Source organism: Rhipicephalus microplus, chromosome 5 (assembly GCF_043290135.1).
Source record: "Rhipicephalus microplus isolate Deutch F79 chromosome 5, USDA_Rmic, whole genome shotgun sequence".
Taxonomy (NCBI): domain Eukaryota; kingdom Metazoa; phylum Arthropoda; class Arachnida; order Ixodida; family Ixodidae; genus Rhipicephalus; species Rhipicephalus microplus.
Window position 1 is genome coordinate 189,937,088 of NC_134704.1, and position 19,716 is coordinate 189,956,803.

Here is a 19,716-nt window from a genome sequence, read left to right on the forward strand (position 1 = left end):
CCTCTGAAATGGGCGCGCACAACCGTCTCAGAGCCACACGCTTTGTTTTTTTTTAAAAACAGCAGATGGCGCCTATGTCTCACGTGTGACGTGACTTGACGGGCTCGTTCACCTCCGCTGCACGCTCTAGGCACTCTAACGCAGTGCCTCCAGAATACCATTTGCCGATTTTCTTGCGTAGAACATCAAATAAATGTCTTGTTCACTCTCTCCACACGCAAAACTATCTTCTTTCGACGATATTGGCAGATTACATGCAGATACGGTGCTAATTTTTTTCTCCGCACACCAACGTGATTAGCTTAGCCTAATCTACACTATCGGACAGTCTGTTTATGTAATCACTATTTCATTTTTCCTTGTCATCTATAACGTCGTTCTAACCTTTTCAGACTTGAATTTAGTTTTTTCTCGCTATATGGTTTCATTTATTAGACACGGAAATGATTTCTCGGTGGCAGTACGTAACATGAAAAACCTTACACATGACACCAGGTCGAGAGCGTTCAGATGGTTTCCTCAGTCGGGCTTTGAAAACACTTCCCTCACTGTAGGGCTGTTGAAAGCGAACTTGTAAAGTCAAAAGTTCGAAGCTCCAAGCTTGTTTTGCGCGCATGTCAACACCCGGATAGCTTCTCCCTCTTTTGGAAGTGACTTAAGGTCATCGCCAAAAAAATCTCTTTGCACAAATTGTTTGGCATCCATGTCCAAATCCTCGTCTTCCTACTGAGCTCTTTTTGGAACAGCATAGTTTGCAACGGCTGGTGACAGACTGTTACCAAATACGCGCACTGTCATCCGGTACTCCACGACCTTGTTTTGATTGTTGTTGTTGCGAAACTAGAGTAACCGCAAGTAATCTAGAGTAAACTAGAGTAACCGCAAGTAACCGTGAGTAATCAGTTGTATATTCGGTGTCACCGCGATAAGGCCTTTATGAAGCGCTTAGGCACACCTAAGAGACAATTTGTAAAGTCTGCGCTGGTGAGCATAACGCTGTTCAACAACGTGCTCTCATACTGTGCGCTATTGGCAACCACCACTCGAGTTTCACCTGCCTTGTGCAGATGGCACGTGCCAAAGGTAGGAAGGTACCAGCCCTCTTCGCCTTCAGCATGGGGTGGAGCTTCTTCCACGCGGCAATTTTCAATTTTTTTCCGTGAGCACTACAAAATACTTAAATGCTTCTGGTTTCTTCTGCAGGGTGCATTCAAAGGTTTCTGCAAGTTTGATCTAGTCTTTGTTTTAGGAAGCCGGTGTCTCAGGGAACAAAAAGGGAGGGGTGCTCCCAATTTGCCTATTTCTTTTTGAGAGACTCCGTGTCCATGATTTTGAAAAAACTACCTTTTCTTCATATAGAAAAAAGGTTGCTTGTGTTCCTTACACACTTCGAATAATGTGTCAGCGATGTCATCAGAACAGTCTTGTGTGGATGATGAACGAAGAACAAGTTGGAAAGTTTGCGTCTTGTTTGACTTGGCAGATAGGTTTTCTTGGACACGGAAGTAGTTGGAGTTACGAAGAAAAGGTGACTGTTTCCGGGTATGTTGGTTCTGACGCTGTTGGCGTAGTCGGATGTGCATTGACGGTCAAGAGAGACATCATCTACAATCACCCAGCCAAGGTCAAATTTTTAGGCAAATGATGAATCAGTCGGACTATTTTGGGTTGGCAGATTTTATGAAGTCGCGAAATGTCTCTCCCGAGTAGAAGAAGAATTTTTGCTTTGGTGTCAAGGCTGACCATTTGTTCGCTGACCATTTGTTCAGCTCTAACGTTAAGGCGAGAAGGATTCCGTGTGACCTCAAGCGCCGGAATCTCACTCCTGTTGTCTGGTAGCTTGTTAGACTCTACGAGAGTTTAGAGTGGTAACTTCTCCCCTCCGCTAAGACCCTTAACAGAGAAGCTCTTCTTCCCGAAGTATCTTTAACTCCAGAGCACGTCTTTAGTTTGGGTGTGGTAAACTGAACATATAGCCCAAAGAGATCGCTGAGGTCTGATATAGCCAGGGATCTCGTTCTCTGATCATTTAGGATGGCAGGTACTCTTACCTTCGTTTGAGAATAACTTGTGTGGCTTACGTCTACTAAGCAGGTCTTCAAGCAGGCCCTGCCAGAACAGCCGCGTCCACACACTTCTGTGCACGATGAAGAAGCCTTAGGAAACTGCCGTTGGGAGTTCAGCTTATCGATTTGAGCTCCTTCCTTGGGGTCGAAATTCACAGAGAAGGACTATTCTGGTGAAGTGCTGTAGGATGCTTTTCACTTCAATAGTTCGCGCAGTGACACTGACCTTACAATTCTTCGCGAAAAGGTCTGTAGTCATGCAGAACTTTAGGCATAAAGCGCGAGACAAATGTGCGATATTTTGTGCGATGTGGCGTGCGGTGTCGCTTGATGCGGCGTGCCGAATGCGACGTTTCGGGACACACGTGGGCGATGGAGCTATCAGCGGCATGCTCCACCCCCATGCGGTGCCTTAGCATGCTCGGTGCGACAATTTTGTATCCTCATAATGAAGCTCTAACCAAGCAACATTGCACAGCCACATGTTGTTCTATAAAAATAATGAATAAAATGCGTTCATGAACGACAAGCACGTTGCAACATCGGTAACAGCTGATTATTCACGACTCCGACAGGTAGGCCTAGCAAGGCGGGCGCGGGCCATCGCCTACGTCATTCACACGCGATCTCGTCATCGAGCGCTTGTTTTTGACAACACTATTAGGCTTTGCACTCGTATGCGATGCGTTAACATGCACTATGACTTTCTAGATGTCATCGACGCGAACAGTAAAGGCGAAAGCGAAGCGAGCCGGTTCGCAGAGACGCCGGTGTATCCGTGTTTACCTCAGAAATGGCTATGGATCGCGGCTCACGATCTCCGATCTCGCTATCTGTTGAAAATGGGCGTTGTCTTGCAGAATTGCAGGCTTAAAACATTAATTTATTTATACTCAGATAGTTTTACGTCATAAGAGAAATGTACTCAGTGTTTGTCACACCACCGCAAGCGACGATGTCAACAAATCCAGGCTCGCGCCACTCCATCGACTCGCCTGAAATGGCCTGCACCACAGGTGATGGGAGTCACGACAGTGAGATCGTGCCACCAGCAGCGTGACACCACTCGTCTGCTCGCGCTGTGATTGGCTGTGGCTAAGCGGTGGTGCGATGTGGTGACGAAAATATCTGGCCAGTTTATTGCTCGTCACAATGGCTACACTGCGGTGCGATGCGATGATACGCGATGAAACGTCACAAAATGTCACCACTCCAGCTGCCACATCGTCACACCACACGCCGCCTCGCGCGGAAAATCGCATTGGTCTGTCTCGCGCTTATGCCCAATTACTTCAGAAGAGATTTCCGCTCATCCAGTGATTCTTCTAAGTTCTCAAAACTTCTGCAAAGCGTGGGGCCTAATCTGCAAATGACAATACTTGGTCGAGATGTTCATCTTCTTGCGCGCCGCGGGAGATCTCTCTTATCTCTCCGAGTCACATGAACCGAAAGGGGCCTCTTCCTGTTTATTTCTTGTTTTGAGACCGCACCACCTGCAGAACTGAGCGTGAAGCGTGGTTCAATTTTCATTTTGACCCCGCCACGAACAAAATCGGCAAAGAAAGCGAATGGAGGAAAAGCAACGTCACGCTCTTGGTTGCACCTGGATCCCTTTGAAATTGACGCTTCCTGCAGATGAGGTGGCAGTTTTTTCACGATGAGTGATATTCTTATTGTTAAATATTTGATGTATACAAGAAAAACGGCAGTATCATCATCAAGATTATTTCTACATTCGGAAAAGAAAAGTTCAATGGAGTAGGCTTTGCCATGGGCACGGTGGCTCGTCCTTTCTTCAACATTTTAGTGCCGTGAAACCCAGGAGGAAGGACCTTCGGAGGCGAGACAGAGTGGACTTTACGAATTTTGACCGCCGTCATAGGTCCGAGGACTTTTGTGAAGCCGCTGTGGGTAAAGCTGATGCGCGAGGCCCAACCAGCGCTGAGACCTGGCAGCACGACTCCGGTTGCAACTAAGACTACGAGGAGCACCATGGACTGACGTGTGGGCAGACATCATCTGGAGGTTCGCGACACGGGAGCCCTCACGTCTACTTTGACTCCGTCCTGACTCGCCCTTCACGACGATGACCCGATATTCACAAATCAAGGCAGTCCATAGATGAACGACATGCATCTTGACAGTGCAGCCCCGTGAGTGCAGGCATCGTCTGTATGCTCGTGAGACGGGAGCCATCACGTCTCCTTCAACTCAGTCCTCACTCGTCCTTCATGACAATGACCCGATATGCACAAGACTACGAAGAACGACAGCCCGCAAGTGAGAGATATTCGTTGTGCAAAATTTCTGCGATGAATGCCGTGTTTATTCCGACTTTGCCTCGTGACCTGGCTGGCCAGTGATCTCTCTCGTTTCCGACACTACAACGGATCGTGGAGGCCCTCTACAAAAGGTGGAGTCAAACACGCAAGGCCATCACATAGGTCGTAGCAGATATCGAACCCCTACGGCATATGAACCACCCATCAATGTGAGTTGCGCAACATTCTCCGAATTTCGATTTAAAGGTAACAGCTTTTCAGAGCAATTGATAAGGAGAATGAAAACACAGTTGACATCGATCATCTGGAAGTGCAAATAGAGCATGCGAAAATTTTTGAACACCTGATTATTCTAGCGAGGGTGAGAGCGGAGTATAAAATTGAAGATGCACAAAAATTTCAGCAAAGTCACGTGAAATCGATAAAACAACGGATGAGAGCAGAAGCGGAAAAGAAAATACTCTCTCCGTCTGCGTCACCGCCATCTAGCTTATACATGCCGAATAGAAATTTTGTCGCACAGAAACTAGATAATTCAGCCTCAGGACGAAAAAATAAATATTACAGCAGCGTAAAAACCAGAGTTCCCACGACAGAAAACGCAAACCAAGAATTCAACACCGAAAAACAAACTCGAAGTCTGAAGACATTTTTCACGACTTTAGAATTCACGTCAACGGACTGTACCCACGAAGATAATGACATAATATCTCAAACAACTCAGCTGATTATGGTGAAAGATATTTGATAGGAAACTGGGAAGCCTTTGAAGATCGCAAAGATAAACCGCCAGGTCCCAAAGGTGGATGCACGCCGAAGACGACCACTCCAGACAAATAATTGTCCGTGTCAATATGCTTGAAAGTGCCTGGTGGCAGCAAGACAAGAAAAATTCTTAAATCGACTGGAAATTGAAGGAATACCGCGAGGACACTGATGCAACTCTCTTTTACTGCATTTTGGTTCTCTTCTTTTAGGAAGCCACAAACGTCAAGGCTGAGGGCAATATAGATGACCCATCTTATTTCAGCGAAGAATGCTGAAAGAGCGACACAGCCGCGTATAAGAGAGAGCAGACCAAGACAGAAAAAAAGCGCTGGTGCTTCTGGGGTAAACGAAGGCAACACAAGAAAATCAAGACTGTTCAAAGCGAGCTACAAAAAAGCATCGTGGAAGAGACTGCATCGTCCTTATTCTTGTCCACTAAAAGTACTCATCGAAAGTCCACCTTGGGGAACACGTTCGAAAGCACCCATTTGGAGCAAGCATCGGAAACACCGCTTGAAGAACTGGCAGAGGAGAAAACTTGGATTGTCCCATGTGAACTGACTTTGAACTCGTACAACTGACTAGTATTGTGTACTGAGAACGTGAGTTTGTGTTTAGTGTTCTTGGTCATCATGCATCCTTACAGGGGTGTGGAAGATGTTTAAATTCAATTTAGCGACTATTTCCATGTTCCGTGCTCAAGTTTTGCTATCGCATTGTTTCACTGCCAATAATTCCCTACGCAAACCACGCCCACACTGTTCGAGAAACTTCGGGATGGCAGTAGATCATTTGGTTAGGATTACGCCCACTTCCCCATTGCAAAAACAGCGTGATACCAGTACGTTTTTTGGCACTGGTACACGCTTGTGACCACTGGCACTTCGCTGGGCGCACTGGGAAAAAGCTGTGTCGTACTTGTAGGGGCGCTGGCTCAACCGCTGGGACGCTGGTGCGCACTGCAAAGCACTGGAAGCAGTGACATTATCACTCGCAAGCGCTGGTGAATACTGCAGCACGCGCTGTTTCTAGACAAGCACAGCTGCAGCGTGTATGTTATTGTAGCGTGCGCCGTGGTTTGTTTCGGTGTCGCTGAATATAAAACGCTTGATTCGACGCAAGGGAGAGATACTACCCTAACAGATACCGAGCATACGTAATTTTTGCGGCGCGCGTATGTATAGCAACAACTATAATCCACCTTATTTGCATACGCCCCCGCGTAAACCGGCCATATTCGCATCATCCGTCTATTGCTATAACGATTCCAAATTACAGTGTTTGTAAGCCTGGAGCTGCATGCCACTCATAACAGAAACAGAAAATTGTTTTTGCCGCAAAGTTGAGGAAACGTAAATGAGTTTTCTCGATCGCTTCGCAAGGTTTCCCTGCAGAGGCGAGAAAAAAAAAGCTGTTGTTCGATTCCGCCACACCACATAAATGTATGTCTGGCCATGCTTATCCTTTTACTTACTTCAGGTAAGAGTTGGAATTGTTCCGAAGCTGAAATGCATAGTCTCCAACCATACCAACTCAACGCGTCGAGAGCGGTATTCCCCAGTGCTCGGCCCAGCGAGCGTAAAAGCTGTCGTGCCAGCCGCGTTGGTGTATATGTTACCGGTGCTTCTTGCATCGTGTACACACAACTTCAAAGTGTGAGAATAACTGTAAAGTATAGTTTATACATTCATGAACCTAAATCAACTAATTTGTCTTGTGTCGATGTTCGCACAAGAAGCGCTGACGATCGAACATCGCGCTTTCAGCTACGCAGGCTGTCACCGAGACCTGCCGGCCGCACTTAGTACATCTCCGACTGATATGTAACAACACGCAATTTTCAGTTGGTAATTTGTTATGCCTTTCTGAACTGTCTCCCTGGCATAGGTTTTCATCGGGTTGCATTGGTATTTCTATGGGTGTTTTTTTAATTGTTGGTATTGATATAGTGTACAAGCTATTTACAAAGGTAATTGCTAACAGAGTAAAGAAAATATTAGAATTCAATCAACCAAAGGAACAAGCAGGACTTCGAACAGGCTACTCAACAATTGACCACATTCATACTATCAATCAGGTAATAGAGAAATGCTCATAGTATAACCAACCACTATACATAGCCTTCATAGAATATGACAAGGCGTTTGATTAAGTAGAAATATCAGCCGTCATGCAGACACCGCGGAATCAGGGCGTAGATGAAGTATATATAAACATTCTGGAAGAAATCAACAGGGGATCAACTGCTACCATATTGCTTCAGAAAGAAAGCAACAGAATACCAATCAAGAAGGGTGTGAGGCAGGGGGACACAATCTCCCCAATGCTATTTACCGCGTGCTTACAGGAGGTTTTCAGAAGCCTATAACGGGAACAGTTAGGGATGAGAGTTAATGGAGAATACCTTAGTAACTTGCGCTTCGCCGATGACATTGCATTGCTGAGTAACTCAGGGGACGAATTGCAACTCATGATTACGGAGTTAGACAAGGAGAGCAGAAAGGTGGGTCCTAAAATTGATCTGCAGAAAACGAAAGTAATGTACAACAACCTCGGAAAGGAGCAGCGCTTCGAGATAGGTAATAGTGCATTTGAAGTTGTAAAAAACTATGTCTACTTAGGGCAGGTAATAACCGCAGAGCCGAACCACGAGATTGAAGTAACTAGAAGAATAAGAATGGGGTGGAGCACATTCGGCAAGCACTCTCAAATTATGACAGGTAGATTGCCACTATCCCTCAAGAGGAAGGTATATAACAGCTGTATCTTGCCGGTACTTAGCTACGGAGCAGAAACCTGGAGACTTACAAGGAGGGTTCAGCTTAAATTGAGGACGACGCAGCAAGCAATGGAAAGAAAAATGGTAGGTGTAACCTTAAGAGACAAGAAGAGAGCAGAGTGGATTAGGGGACAAAGGGGGTTAAGGATATTAAAGTTGAAATAAATAATAGGAAATGGACATGGGCCGGGCATGTAGCACGTAAACAGGATAACCACTGCTCATTAAGGGTAACTAACTGGATTCCCAGAGAAAGGAAGCAGGTTAGGGGGAGACAGAAGATTAGAGGGGCAGATGAGATTGAGAAAATTGCGGGTATAAATTGGCAGCAGCAAGCACAGGACCGGATTAACTGGCGGAACATAGAAGAGGCCTTTGTCTTGCAGTGGACGTAGTCAGGCTGAGGATGATGATGATGAATGATTGATATAACTGCATATAACTGTACACTGGCACGCCCTCTGTATACTGCCAGCGGAGGCCAGAAAAACGGTGTCGCATGCCATCGTTCCTCCATAAATGCATTTCTGGCATTGATTGACCTTCCACTTACTTCAGGTACAATTTAGGTAACAGTAAAAAATATTGCGAAGCTGAAATGCAGAAACTTCAAGCATCGGAGCTCAGCTGCTTCGAAAGCAGCCTTACCCAGTGCCCCGTCCCAGCGAGGCCTATCGTGCCGCCCATGTTGGTGTGTTTGCTGCCGGTGCTTTTTACTTTAAAAAGGCACAATTCCAAAGTGTGAAAATGACTGTAGAGTACAGTGTTGACATCCCTGAGCCTGAATCAATCATTTATCCGCGTGTGCAGTTCCCGCACAAGCAGCGGTGACGATCGATGTATCGTGCTTTCAGCAACGTAGGCTGTCACCGAAAGCTTCCTTCTGGGTGCAGGAGCTGGTGCTTCTCTGAATCGTACGTAAGAACACGAAATTTTGAGTTGGTAAATTTGGTACGCGTTACTGAACTAACATACTGGCATACTTTTTTAGCGGATTGCATTAGTCATTTCTTCGGCGATTTCTTAGTTGCAGGTATCGATATAACTTCAAACATGTAATCTGGCACGCCGGATGTGTACTGCTACATCGTCGCTCGCGCGAAAACAAAAAAAATACTCAATATTCACTCGTGTGCCTTGATATCTACCAAACAAGACATGAAAATTATCTGTACTTGTTGACCAGTAGCAAGTGCTAGAAACGACTATCAGAGAAAAAAAAAACGATCGGCAGCAACAGCTGATAATCTTTGACTGCTCCTCAGAGTTACGAATTCAGATGTGTATTTTCCAGAGTTAAGATGTGGGTACTTCAAAAAAAAAACTTTGCGCTCTTGCTAATATCCGCACGTCATTCGCTGCCCGGAAGTCGTTCGTCACTGTCGAATCAAGGCGCAATTTTTATTTGGAAATAAATATCGTGTCAGTCTTGACTGTGCGACTTGTAAGCATGAAGTTGAACGGCGCGTTCTTCTTATAAATAATCGTTTTAGAACCCCACAAGCACGGTCTGGCGTGGCGTAGTGGGTAGCGTACTCGGTGAGAGATCAGGAGGTAGCATGTTCAAATTCGCGTCCAGAGGTGTTTCATCTTTTTTTTCATTTTTTAATTTTTTATTTTTGTTGTGAATGCACGTCATTTTCCTTATATATTTATTTATTTATGGAGAATGGTCACCTCCGTTTTCTCCTTGGGAAGCCATTTTGCGCAGAATACTACGACGCTGCCGCCCTAGCGTCCTAGTACCTGCGCTGAGAGGCGCTGGTACCAGTGCCCTACAGTGCCAATAATCAGGCATAGCACTAGACGCTGGTACCCAGTGGCGCTAGTTTTTGCAATAGGGTTTGTAACGATTACAGATTATTTTCGAACATGCATCGCCGCTAGCAATAACGCTGGAATATTCGATAGCAAGTGTGGAAATCTGACACGATTCGCCGCTTCTCAGTTGATCGATGACCAACGCTCCGTTCGTCGCTATCAGTGCCAGTGTCTTACTCTCCTTTTGCGTGGCCACAAGTTCGGCCCGAATGAATATTTCCTTCTTCGGCCTAGAGTCTGCTCCCTTCGTTCACATCTAGGCCCCGTGAATTCTGGTAGAGGTGCTCTTCATTCATATACCGGACGTCCCCGTCAAGCCAAGAGCTTAGTCCCCGTCGCGGAGAAGACACCTACGCTAGACACGAGCAGTGAGTAAGCCGTAAGCAACATGGTCTGCCATAGGAGTACGGGCTTCTACCCGACGTGACACAGAAGATCAAGACCTTAAAGTTTACCATGCCTACAACGACAGTGTCTGTGCCACCTGCACCGATATTGCTCCGGCAAATCAGGAGCTGCCAACTTTCCTTGGTTCCCCACTCGAAAACCCGGAAAGCTGGCTATAAAGGTTCGACCGCGTCGCCCTTTTCAACTAATGGACCGGCGATGACAAGCGGCAGCACGTTTATTTCGCCCTACAAAATTCAGCGTGGACATGGTTCGAGAATTGAGGATCTACACTTCTTACATGGAACATTTTTCGTGCCCCTTTTTGTGACACCTTCACAAGCGTCGTCCGAAAGGAATGAGCTGAAGCCTTGTTGGAGAGCCGTGTACAGCTTCCAAAGAAAAACGTTGGCATGTACACGGAAGAAATGACCCGCTTGTTCCGTCACGCCGGCCCTGAAACGGCTGAGGACAAGGAGATCCGGTTCCACATGCTTGGTGTCAAGCAGGAGCTCTTTGCGAAACTCATTCACCACCAGCTCAAGTATGCCCATGAATTCCTGACAGAAGCTATAACGATAGATAAGGCGCTTGAGATGAGAACAATGCTATACAACCGCCGGTCTTAGATTGTGTGATACGCCAAAGTTCAAGTCTTCAGCACCGACAATCTGCGTGAGAGCATTTGAGCGGTCGTAAGTGGATAGCTGCGTAAGGTATTTCAGGAATCGCAGCCTAGAGTGGACTCGATCACCAACGTTGTTCGTCAAGAAGTCCAGCAAGTGCTTGGAATCTCCGAAGCATCGCATCCTCAAGCGCAAGCAATGTGCTACGCCACTGCAGAGCACTGCAATGCTCCCCCACGCTCTTGTCGGGACACTGCCCCGCCGCAGTTTTTCCGCCAGGCACCGCCACCACCAGCGCCGACACTATACCGCCTACCAGTTGGCCAGCGCTAAGCTTCGAGAAAGACTGACGGCTGGCGCGCCCCTAGACCATCGCCTACTGTTATCGACGGCTAGAGTGTAAGAGCTCTCGTCGACACCAGAGCCGACTATTTCGTCATCAGTGGGACTTACGCCGTGAACTTGAAGATTGTTAGGACAGCCTGGCTAGGCCCCAAACTTTGTACTGCTGGAGGTCACCTAGTTACGCCGTCAGGAATATTTACAGCCAGAGCCACTAATAATAACATGATTTGCTCCGCAAGCTTCCTCATACTACAGCAATGCTCGAGAGATGTAATTCTTGGTATGAACTTTTTAGTTCTTCGTGGTACTGTGATCAACATGAGAACAAAGTCCATAAAATTACACGGAGGTGAAGCACTGCCGCCGAACACGTCAAAAAGGCGCGTCTTGAATGTACTGGAAGATCAAGTCACTAGTCCTCCTCGCTCCAGCGTAAGCATTTCCATCGGTTCTCAAAAATCAACACACATGCAAGGTGTTGTTGAAGGCGACTAGCATCTGTAATTAACTGCTAAATTGGCCTCGCCAGAGCGATCGCCGAGCTGCGAGGAGGGAACGCAACAGTGATGCTCACGAACGTCAGCAACGAGTACAAGCACGTGGGCAAAGGCATGACGGCTGCTCACATCGAAGATGTACTGGAAGCCAGCAACTCTTTCGCCCTCACCAATTCCGTCAAATCTACTGCGATGACGAAAACCCTTCAACCACCTTTTGGCAATAATCCGAGCCTTCCAACGCGTAAACAAAAGCAGCTGAAAAACCTGCTGCTGAAATAACAGTACTGATTGTCATTGTCATCGAGAATTCAACAGACCCCTGTTGCGAGACAGTGAGTTGTAATGAAAAAAAATGCCAGGTCACTCCTTCAGAGTCCGTAAAGAAATTCGACGTGAGAACACGCGGCAATAGAGACACAAGTCGACAAAATGCTCCACGATGACAGTATCGAGCCTTCAAAGAGCCGATGGGCGTCACCGGTTGTGCTAGTGAAGAAAAAGAAAGGAACACTACGCTTCTGCGTTGACTATCGCCGATTCAACAAGATAACGAAGAAAGACGTATAACCTCTCCCTCGAATAGACAACGCCTTTGACCAAATCCACATTGGCAAATTTTTCTCATCAGTGAACCTCAAGACCGGCTATTGGCAGATCGAAGTAGACGAAAGAGACCGAGAAAAGACTGCGTTCGTAACACCAGCTGGCCTCTTCAAGTTCAAGGGCATGCCTTTAATCTTCGCTCAGAGCCTGCGAAGTTCCAGCGCGTTATGAACACCAGGCTCTCAGGATTGAAGTGACAGACTTGCCTCATATACTTGGACAATGTCGTAGTTTTCTCAAGCTTTGACAACCTTCTCCAGCGCCTTGAAGCTCTAAAAACCTCCGCACTCACCCTGAAGCCACAAAGGTCCCACTTTGCACACGAGCAACTCTTCTTCCTGGAACACGTGATCAGCAAGTCTAGAGTACGCCCCGACCCGCAGAGGACAACCTCCATCGCTACATTTCTGTCACCCGCCGACAAAAAGGCCGTGCGTCGATTTCTCGGCCTCTGCTCCTATTACAAGCGTTTTGTCAAAATTTTGCCTGCATCGCCGAGCCACTCAATAACCTGACAAAGACAGATCTCGAGTTCAAGTAGGAAAACCCGCAGGAGGAAGGATTTGAAGAAGTAAACGGCGCCTGCAGACACCACCAATACTTGCTCATTTTGATGAAAATGCCGACACGGAAATCCACACCGACGCAAGCAGTGTAGGGCTTGGAGCCGTCTTCGAGCAGAATATTGACGGATTTGAAAGGGTCATCAGATGTGCGAGCCAGTCGCTATTTAGGGTGGAAGTCCACTATTCTACAACAGAAAAACAGTGTCTTGCCATCATAAGAACTACCTCACAGTTTAGCCCTTACCTCTACGGCAGGCCTTTTAAAGTTGCGAGCGACCACCATGCGACCACCCTGCTCTCTGTTCGCTAGCTAACTTGAAGGACCCTTCACCTCACCAAGCATGGTGGAGTCAGCGACTTCAGGAATTCGACATCACTGTCGTTTGCAAGTCGGGCCGAAGGCAGTCTGGCGCCGACTGCCTGTCTCGCGTTCTTGCTGAACCACCACCACGGGACAACGAGGACGGCGACTGCTTGTTGGGAACCTTAAGCGTCAGTGATTTTGCAGAATTACAGCGTGCTAATCCTGAAACAAAGGGCCTTGTGAAGGCGAGGCCAGCCGTACTTCACCAGATTTGTGAGCCAACTCGCCGGCTCTTTTAGCGAATATGCATTGACTTACAGGCACCGTTTCCCACGTCTAATTCCAGAAACAAATGGATCGTCGTGAATACGGACTACCTCACCCACTACGCCGAAACAAGGGCTCCATCCAAAGGCATTGCCGCCGAGGTAGCAAAGTTCTTCGTCGGGAACAACGTCTTGCGTTCGGAGCTTCAGAGGTCCTCATCACAGACAAAGGTACGGCCGTTATGGCGGACCTGACTCAGGCAGTCTTTGGGTACAGCCAGACAAGTCACCGCCGGACCACCGCCTACCATCCACAAAACAATGGCCTCACCAAGCGTCTCAACAAGACCATCACTGATATGCAGGTCATGTACGTCGACGTCAAGCCCAAGACGTGGGATGCAATCCATCTGTACGTTACATGCGTGTACAACACGGCTGTCCAATTAATGGTGCAGATAACGCCGTACGAGCTGGTGTACGCAAGCAGCCCAGCCGCGATTGCTCGATGCCGTGTAACCCAAGGTCAGCAACAAAGAAAACAGCAACGTGACTGTCTACCTCCAGCGCGCCGAAGAAGCTCGACAACTCACCCGCCTGCACATGAAAAATCGGCAGAGGTCGGGCAGCCACCGTTAAGATCTTCGCCGAAGCTACGTAGAATACCAGCCCGGTGACCGCGTTTGGGTGTGAACGCCGATACGCCGACGAGGACTGAGCGAAAAACTTCTGCGACGGTACTTCGGACCGCATAGGGTAGTTCGACGTCCTGGTGCGCTTGACTACGAGGTTGTTCCCGACGGCATCACGAACTCTCAACGGCGCCGTGCACGACCTGAAGTCGTCCATGTCGTTCGCCTCAAAGCGTTTCATGTGCGATAAGAAACATAACGACTTTAATATTTGTTGTTTCTCTATATTTGTGCTTTATTGCATATGCCTATTAGTTATACTTTTTTTGCTTTATTTTTCATGCATCTTGCTCTGGTATTTTTCTTTACGCATCGGGACGATGCCTTTTTCAGGGGAGTGTAATGTCACGTTTCGTCCTCAAGTTTTGTTATCGCATCGTTTCACTGCCAATAATTCTCAGCGCAATCCACGCATACACTGTTCGAAAAACTACGGGATTGCAGTAGATCATTTGGCTAAGATTACGCCCACTTCGTGAACATTACAGATTATTTTGAAACATACGTCGCCACTAGCGATAACGCTAGAATACTCTATGGCAAGTGTATAAATGCGGACACGATTCACCGCTTCTCAGTTGATCGACGGCCGACGCTCTGTTCGCCGCTATCAGTGCCAGTGTCTTACTTTCTTTTTGAGTCGCCACAACTTAGGCACGAATACACAGTTTCTTTTTCGACCTGGAGTCTGCTCTCTTCGTTCAAGTCACGACCCCGTGACACTATGATGCGGAGCCTCCTACATGTAGAATTGCGAGGCCAACAGTGAGGCCATTAACTGCTTTGTGGGGTTTAACGTCCCAAAACCACCATTTGATTATGAGAGACACCGTAGTGAAGGGCTCCAGAAATTTTGACCACCTGGGGTACTTTAACGTGCACCCAAATCTGAGCACACGGACCTACAACATTTCCGCCTCCATCGGAAATGCAGCCGCCATAGCTGGGATTCAATCCCGCGACATGCGGGTCAGCAGCCGAGTACCTTAGCCACTAGATCGCCATGGCGGGGCAAAAACAGTGAGGCCAACAGCGAGGTAGCAGAGCTGGCGTACTCGCCTTTTTTTCTGTTCCGTTTCCGTGGCCCATGTCTCGGTAGTGGTCATTCCTATAAAAAACGATGAACGGTGACAGAAGATACTGAAACGGATATTTAATGCTTTATCCATCTTTAATATGTGGTGCCTCCACACAGTGCCCTACAATGGTAAACAAAGAACAAAAAAGTGAGAGGGAACACAAGTGCTGTGCGCAAGGCTATTGAAAGCAGAGATGACACAAAACGACCGACTACCTCTGAAGAGAAAATAAGGGTAGATGATGGCTAGCATGACAATGAGAATGTTGACTACATTTGTGACTGTGACACGGCTGCTGTGTCACGATATATTTCATGAAAAGCACTCAAGTGGCCAAAAGCAAGTGCCTGCCCGTCACACATCAATCACGGAGTCCTGGCCATGTTGCAGAAAGATTCAAGTCTCGGCGGTTGCTTCGCGGGCGTTGGCTAGACCAGATAGACGTTATCAATGTGTCGTTCATCATTCCGGAAGACCTCTCCTTCAGGCGTTCTCAGACTGCCCCAATCAGAGAAGTCGAATGGGTCACTTTACGGGAGGGCCTTCCAAATTTTGCGTTGGGCATTGCACATGGTTGTCTTTTCGGGACATCAAGGGACAAAAAAGACGGCGGCAATGTTTCTGAAACGTTGTACCGGCATGCGATGCAAGCAGAAAAGATTTCCTGAGCAAACTTACGCTACATTTTCCGAAGGACTGTTTCAAGGCACTTTTTAGAGCATGTGCCTCCTGAAATTCTCCCAGTCATCAACAAGCATTTTAAGTGCGCGCTTTCGACATAATTGGTGTGCTATCACGTAGATCATCTAATGTTAATTGTTATGTTCCAACAATGGTTGATACTCCAACGAGTAAACCAGACACACTGCCAGCTATTCAAACTGAAAGGATCGCCAAGGAATTACTTAAGACCTTTTCGCGTGTCGGAATTAGTTAGGAAATAATTACCGCCAGACGTGCCCAATTCACCTTTTAGCTAGAAAAGGAGCTGGGTCGCCTACTTTTTTTCATGAACAGTCAATGATATTTTACTAACCGACAGCCAATATTGTATAGAAATATCACAAAAAGTTGAAGCAAATCATTATAAGGATGTGCCATGAAAGTTCCAGAAAACGTGATTGGTATTTCGATGCACTTTCCTTTGCTGCCAGGAAAGTACCACAGATTAGCTGGATTTTCTTGCCTTGTGTCTTCTCTACGGTGACCACTAAAGGTACTGTAGTTGAGAATTTGCAAGGCAATGACTGGTGGGACCATCGCTGAGTGCGAAGCGTGAGCGGGTGCACGAGCTTTAGACGCTGGACTGACCGAGCATTTGTTTCCGTATCGGCTGTCTGCCTATTACCTGGCGTCGCTATTAAACCCCCTTGCAAAGTGGTGCAAATGTGCTGGGTAGGCAAACCTGGAACTTCGAAGCCGGAAACTGCCCACTGCATCAGCAATGCCTGATCAGACGACCGAGCAAGGCACTACCCAGCACCTCTACCACTTTGCAAGGGGGTTTAATAGCGACGCCAGGTAATAGGTAGACAGCCGGTACGGGCAGTCCAGCGTCTACAGCTCGTGCACCCGCTCGCGCTTCGCACTCAGCGATGGTCCCACTAGCCATTGCCTTGCGAATTCCCCACTACAGTACCAGTAGTTTGAATCTTCAAAGAGCTGTGGTCGACAAGGCAGTTGAAAGAAGAGATAAAAGCAACGTATGCCTCCCTTTTTAACTCCAAAGACAGCTACCCCAAATATGTCAGCTCACACACGATCAGCTCCGAAGGCCTAAGACTACCCAGAAGCATTCATCTCGCCGCAGAAGCAGGCACGACACTTCTCAGTAGGATATAACATGCCGCTTTTGCTTCAGTCCGAGAAACAAAAACATACCTTTACTGACATGAAACGGGCCATTCAAGATAATTTAGAAACAAGGCACTGGTTTTTTAACTGATTCGGACACACGAGAAGGCATCTCACCTATATCAGCTTCAAAAGTTCGAAGAAAGAGGGTTTTTGTCAGTGACAGTAAGCCACGCGACTGTCTCTGTCAACACTTGCGGAAACATAAACGGCCCTGCATACAAAAGGGTGAAGCAAGCCGAAAGCAAGCGTGACAAGTGTGATAAGTAGTCAGTAGCTTTCCGGCACAAAAATTGGCTTCTTTTTGTTAAGTGACTATGAACCGCTTTAAAGGTTTGACTACTAGGGCGCAGTATCATAACTAGTTTTCGATAAGTAACATGCGTATTGTTTCTCTTCTGTCCTTTGTTAGCGCATGAGTACTCTCTCGTGATGCGTGAACGTTATTCATAGCTGCGAACTGAGTCCATGTTTTTAATATGATAGCAAAAACGGTGTTGAAAACTGTTGAGTGTTCCGTGTGTCATGCAACAGCGAAACTCGTCCCAGTTCTACCAGCCGTCTAGACAGAGCAGAGTTGTTTGAAATATAACAGCTTTTGTGAGTGAGGGGTAGTGTGCTGAAAAAAAGAAAGATTACGATGACAGCAGCGAGAAATATAGCACGTGGCGGAAAAAAAAGACAGCGTGTAGTATGGGGGTGAAGAAAATAGAAGAAGCAGCAGCCACACAAAAAGAATATTACGGGCCACGTAAACACACGGTGTTCTAAAGGTCAATTATCTAAGGGATTGCTTCATAAGGGAACCGCAAGGCAGCCTCCTAGCGGGTCACACTCTTGCGGACGCTGGTGTGCAGGTCATCCGACTTCTGCCCAGTACTTGACCAGCTTCTCGACTTGCTGGTGCCTACCTGACCTAACGTCTGCTTTGCCACCACTCGCCCGGCTGCTCATCACGCCAGGCTGAGACGGGCTGACGTTCTACTGAGCTGCTCATTGAGCCATGCCGCTTCATTCCGGTCATCCACTGAGTGGGTTGATCGCCAGTCTGCTGTACAGCGAACGGCTATGTGAACGCAAGTGTATCACTGTCGTGGATTTTATATTTCCAGACTGCGCGCGTAAAGTGAAAGGTTTATAGTACCTCTGTGGGTATTTTTGTAAGAGGTTGGTTAATGCGTTATTTTATGTGGCTCTTTTTATCACCGTGTTTGGCTCTTTCCATCGCCACAACACACACAAATTAAAGTGACGATCTATTGATCATTCACTAAAGATAGTAATACTGGCTATTCTGAATTCTGAGCGCCGCTGTTCAGGTGCTTTTATTTTGGAATAACTCGAAGCAAATGATTTTGCTTAGGCGGCGCATCTCTGGTTTTGGGGACAGTGGGGCTGAGCTCACGTAGCGTCACCAGACAATGCATTCTCACCAGCTGCATCTCAATTCTTCGGAGGAAGATGGCTCAGACAATTGCATACATTGATACAAGGTTTACATTATGAAAAAATTGGCCCCGTATTTGCATGTAGTGGTGCGTCTTGAGAGAGTGAACAAAACAGTTATTTGGTGTTCTGCGCAAGAAAATCGGTAAATGTTATTCTGGAGTTACTGTGTTAGAGTGCCTCTGGCCTGCAGAAGAGGCGAACGAGTACATCAAGCCACGTCACACGTGAGACATGAACGCTATCTGGCAGTTATCCTAGAAAACAGAGCACGTGGCGTGCGCGCTTGTCTCTGAGGTGATAAGGTGTAGAACGCACAGCAACGGGCTCGTGACACCACCGTGTCATCTTCGCGAAGCGTTATAAGCACTTGCCAGTTCGTGCAAGCGTGGCATGATTGAAGCAGCGTAATAAACGCTACGGCCTCTAAAAGGACTTTTGTATATCTTTTCTAGTAAAAAAACACACATACAGAATATTGACGCGTTGGTATGGTGCCTCAGATATGCACAATAATTGACTTTTATTAGACAATTGCACAAGTAAGAATGCTGAATCTTCAGCATTATTGGTGGGCACTGTGGATAGGGTTGGTCGTTTGAAGTATCGTTTGGCCACTTTGGTGCCCTTTAGGGTACTGTTTAGGGCGAAAAAAACAGATGAATGTACAAACAGACAGACCAAAATTTTTGCGTCGAAGGTCTCCCAAAAAGACCACCGTCTTTAAAACACGGAGCGAATACCCTAACTGGCGCAAAAACTTTCGTACAGCTCGTTTAACACCAACTGTCGCAGACGCAGTGTCGCGCTGCAACAGCCGACGCACAACGACGCGGACAACTATGGCACAGCGGCTGGCCGCCGCAGAAGCTGTCGTATCGCCACTGTCATTCCCTCTTCCTAGCGATGTGATCGCTATATCCATAGGGAGGAGCCTTTTCTGTTCGCTGCATAAAAAACAACACTTTTGAAACTGCTGCGTCACTCGATGGGAGAGCTTCATATTCCGCCCACACCTTGCGCGCCACGGCGCTGCCGTAGCTAGTACGGCGATGAGGAATCCGGCTTGGCTTACTGCTCTGCTGGCCGCTCTCCTGACCTGCTGCGTGACACACAACTGTTCTGGATACAAGGGCACTATCCTAAAAGCTTTTGTTTTGTTAACCAGCCAACGCGGAGCAACGCGATAGGCGGAAACGTGCGATGCCATGACAGGTCTGCCGCATTTTTGTTCGACTTAAACTACGCGCGCGTGTGTGACGAACATTTCATCAACAGTGACATAGAAAGTGCGGACATCGTCATGCAGACATCGAGGCAGTGAACGACATT

The 19,716-nt window shown here is 47.3% G+C and overlaps 1 protein-coding gene across 21 annotated transcripts in view; it reads right to left on the minus strand.

Moving 5' to 3' along the window:
* Positions 1-19,716, minus strand: part of LOC119174053 (uncharacterized) — a 461,603-nt gene that overhangs the window by 160,496 nt on the left and 281,391 nt on the right. For 10 of the 21 annotated variants that reach the window (XM_075896309.1, XM_075896310.1, XM_075896313.1 and 7 more), the window contains one exon: positions 18,863-19,331. The exons of 9 other annotated variants lie outside the window; for them this stretch is intronic. In XM_075896309.1, the coding sequence (XP_075752424.1) occupies positions 18,950-19,331 (382 nt within the window). In that variant the 3' untranslated portion in view covers positions 18,863-18,949. Of the gene's footprint in view, positions 1-14,983; positions 15,114-18,862; positions 19,332-19,716 lie in introns of those variants that run through there. 2 more of the 21 variants (XM_075896323.1, XM_075896321.1) reach the window with 1 other exon arrangement.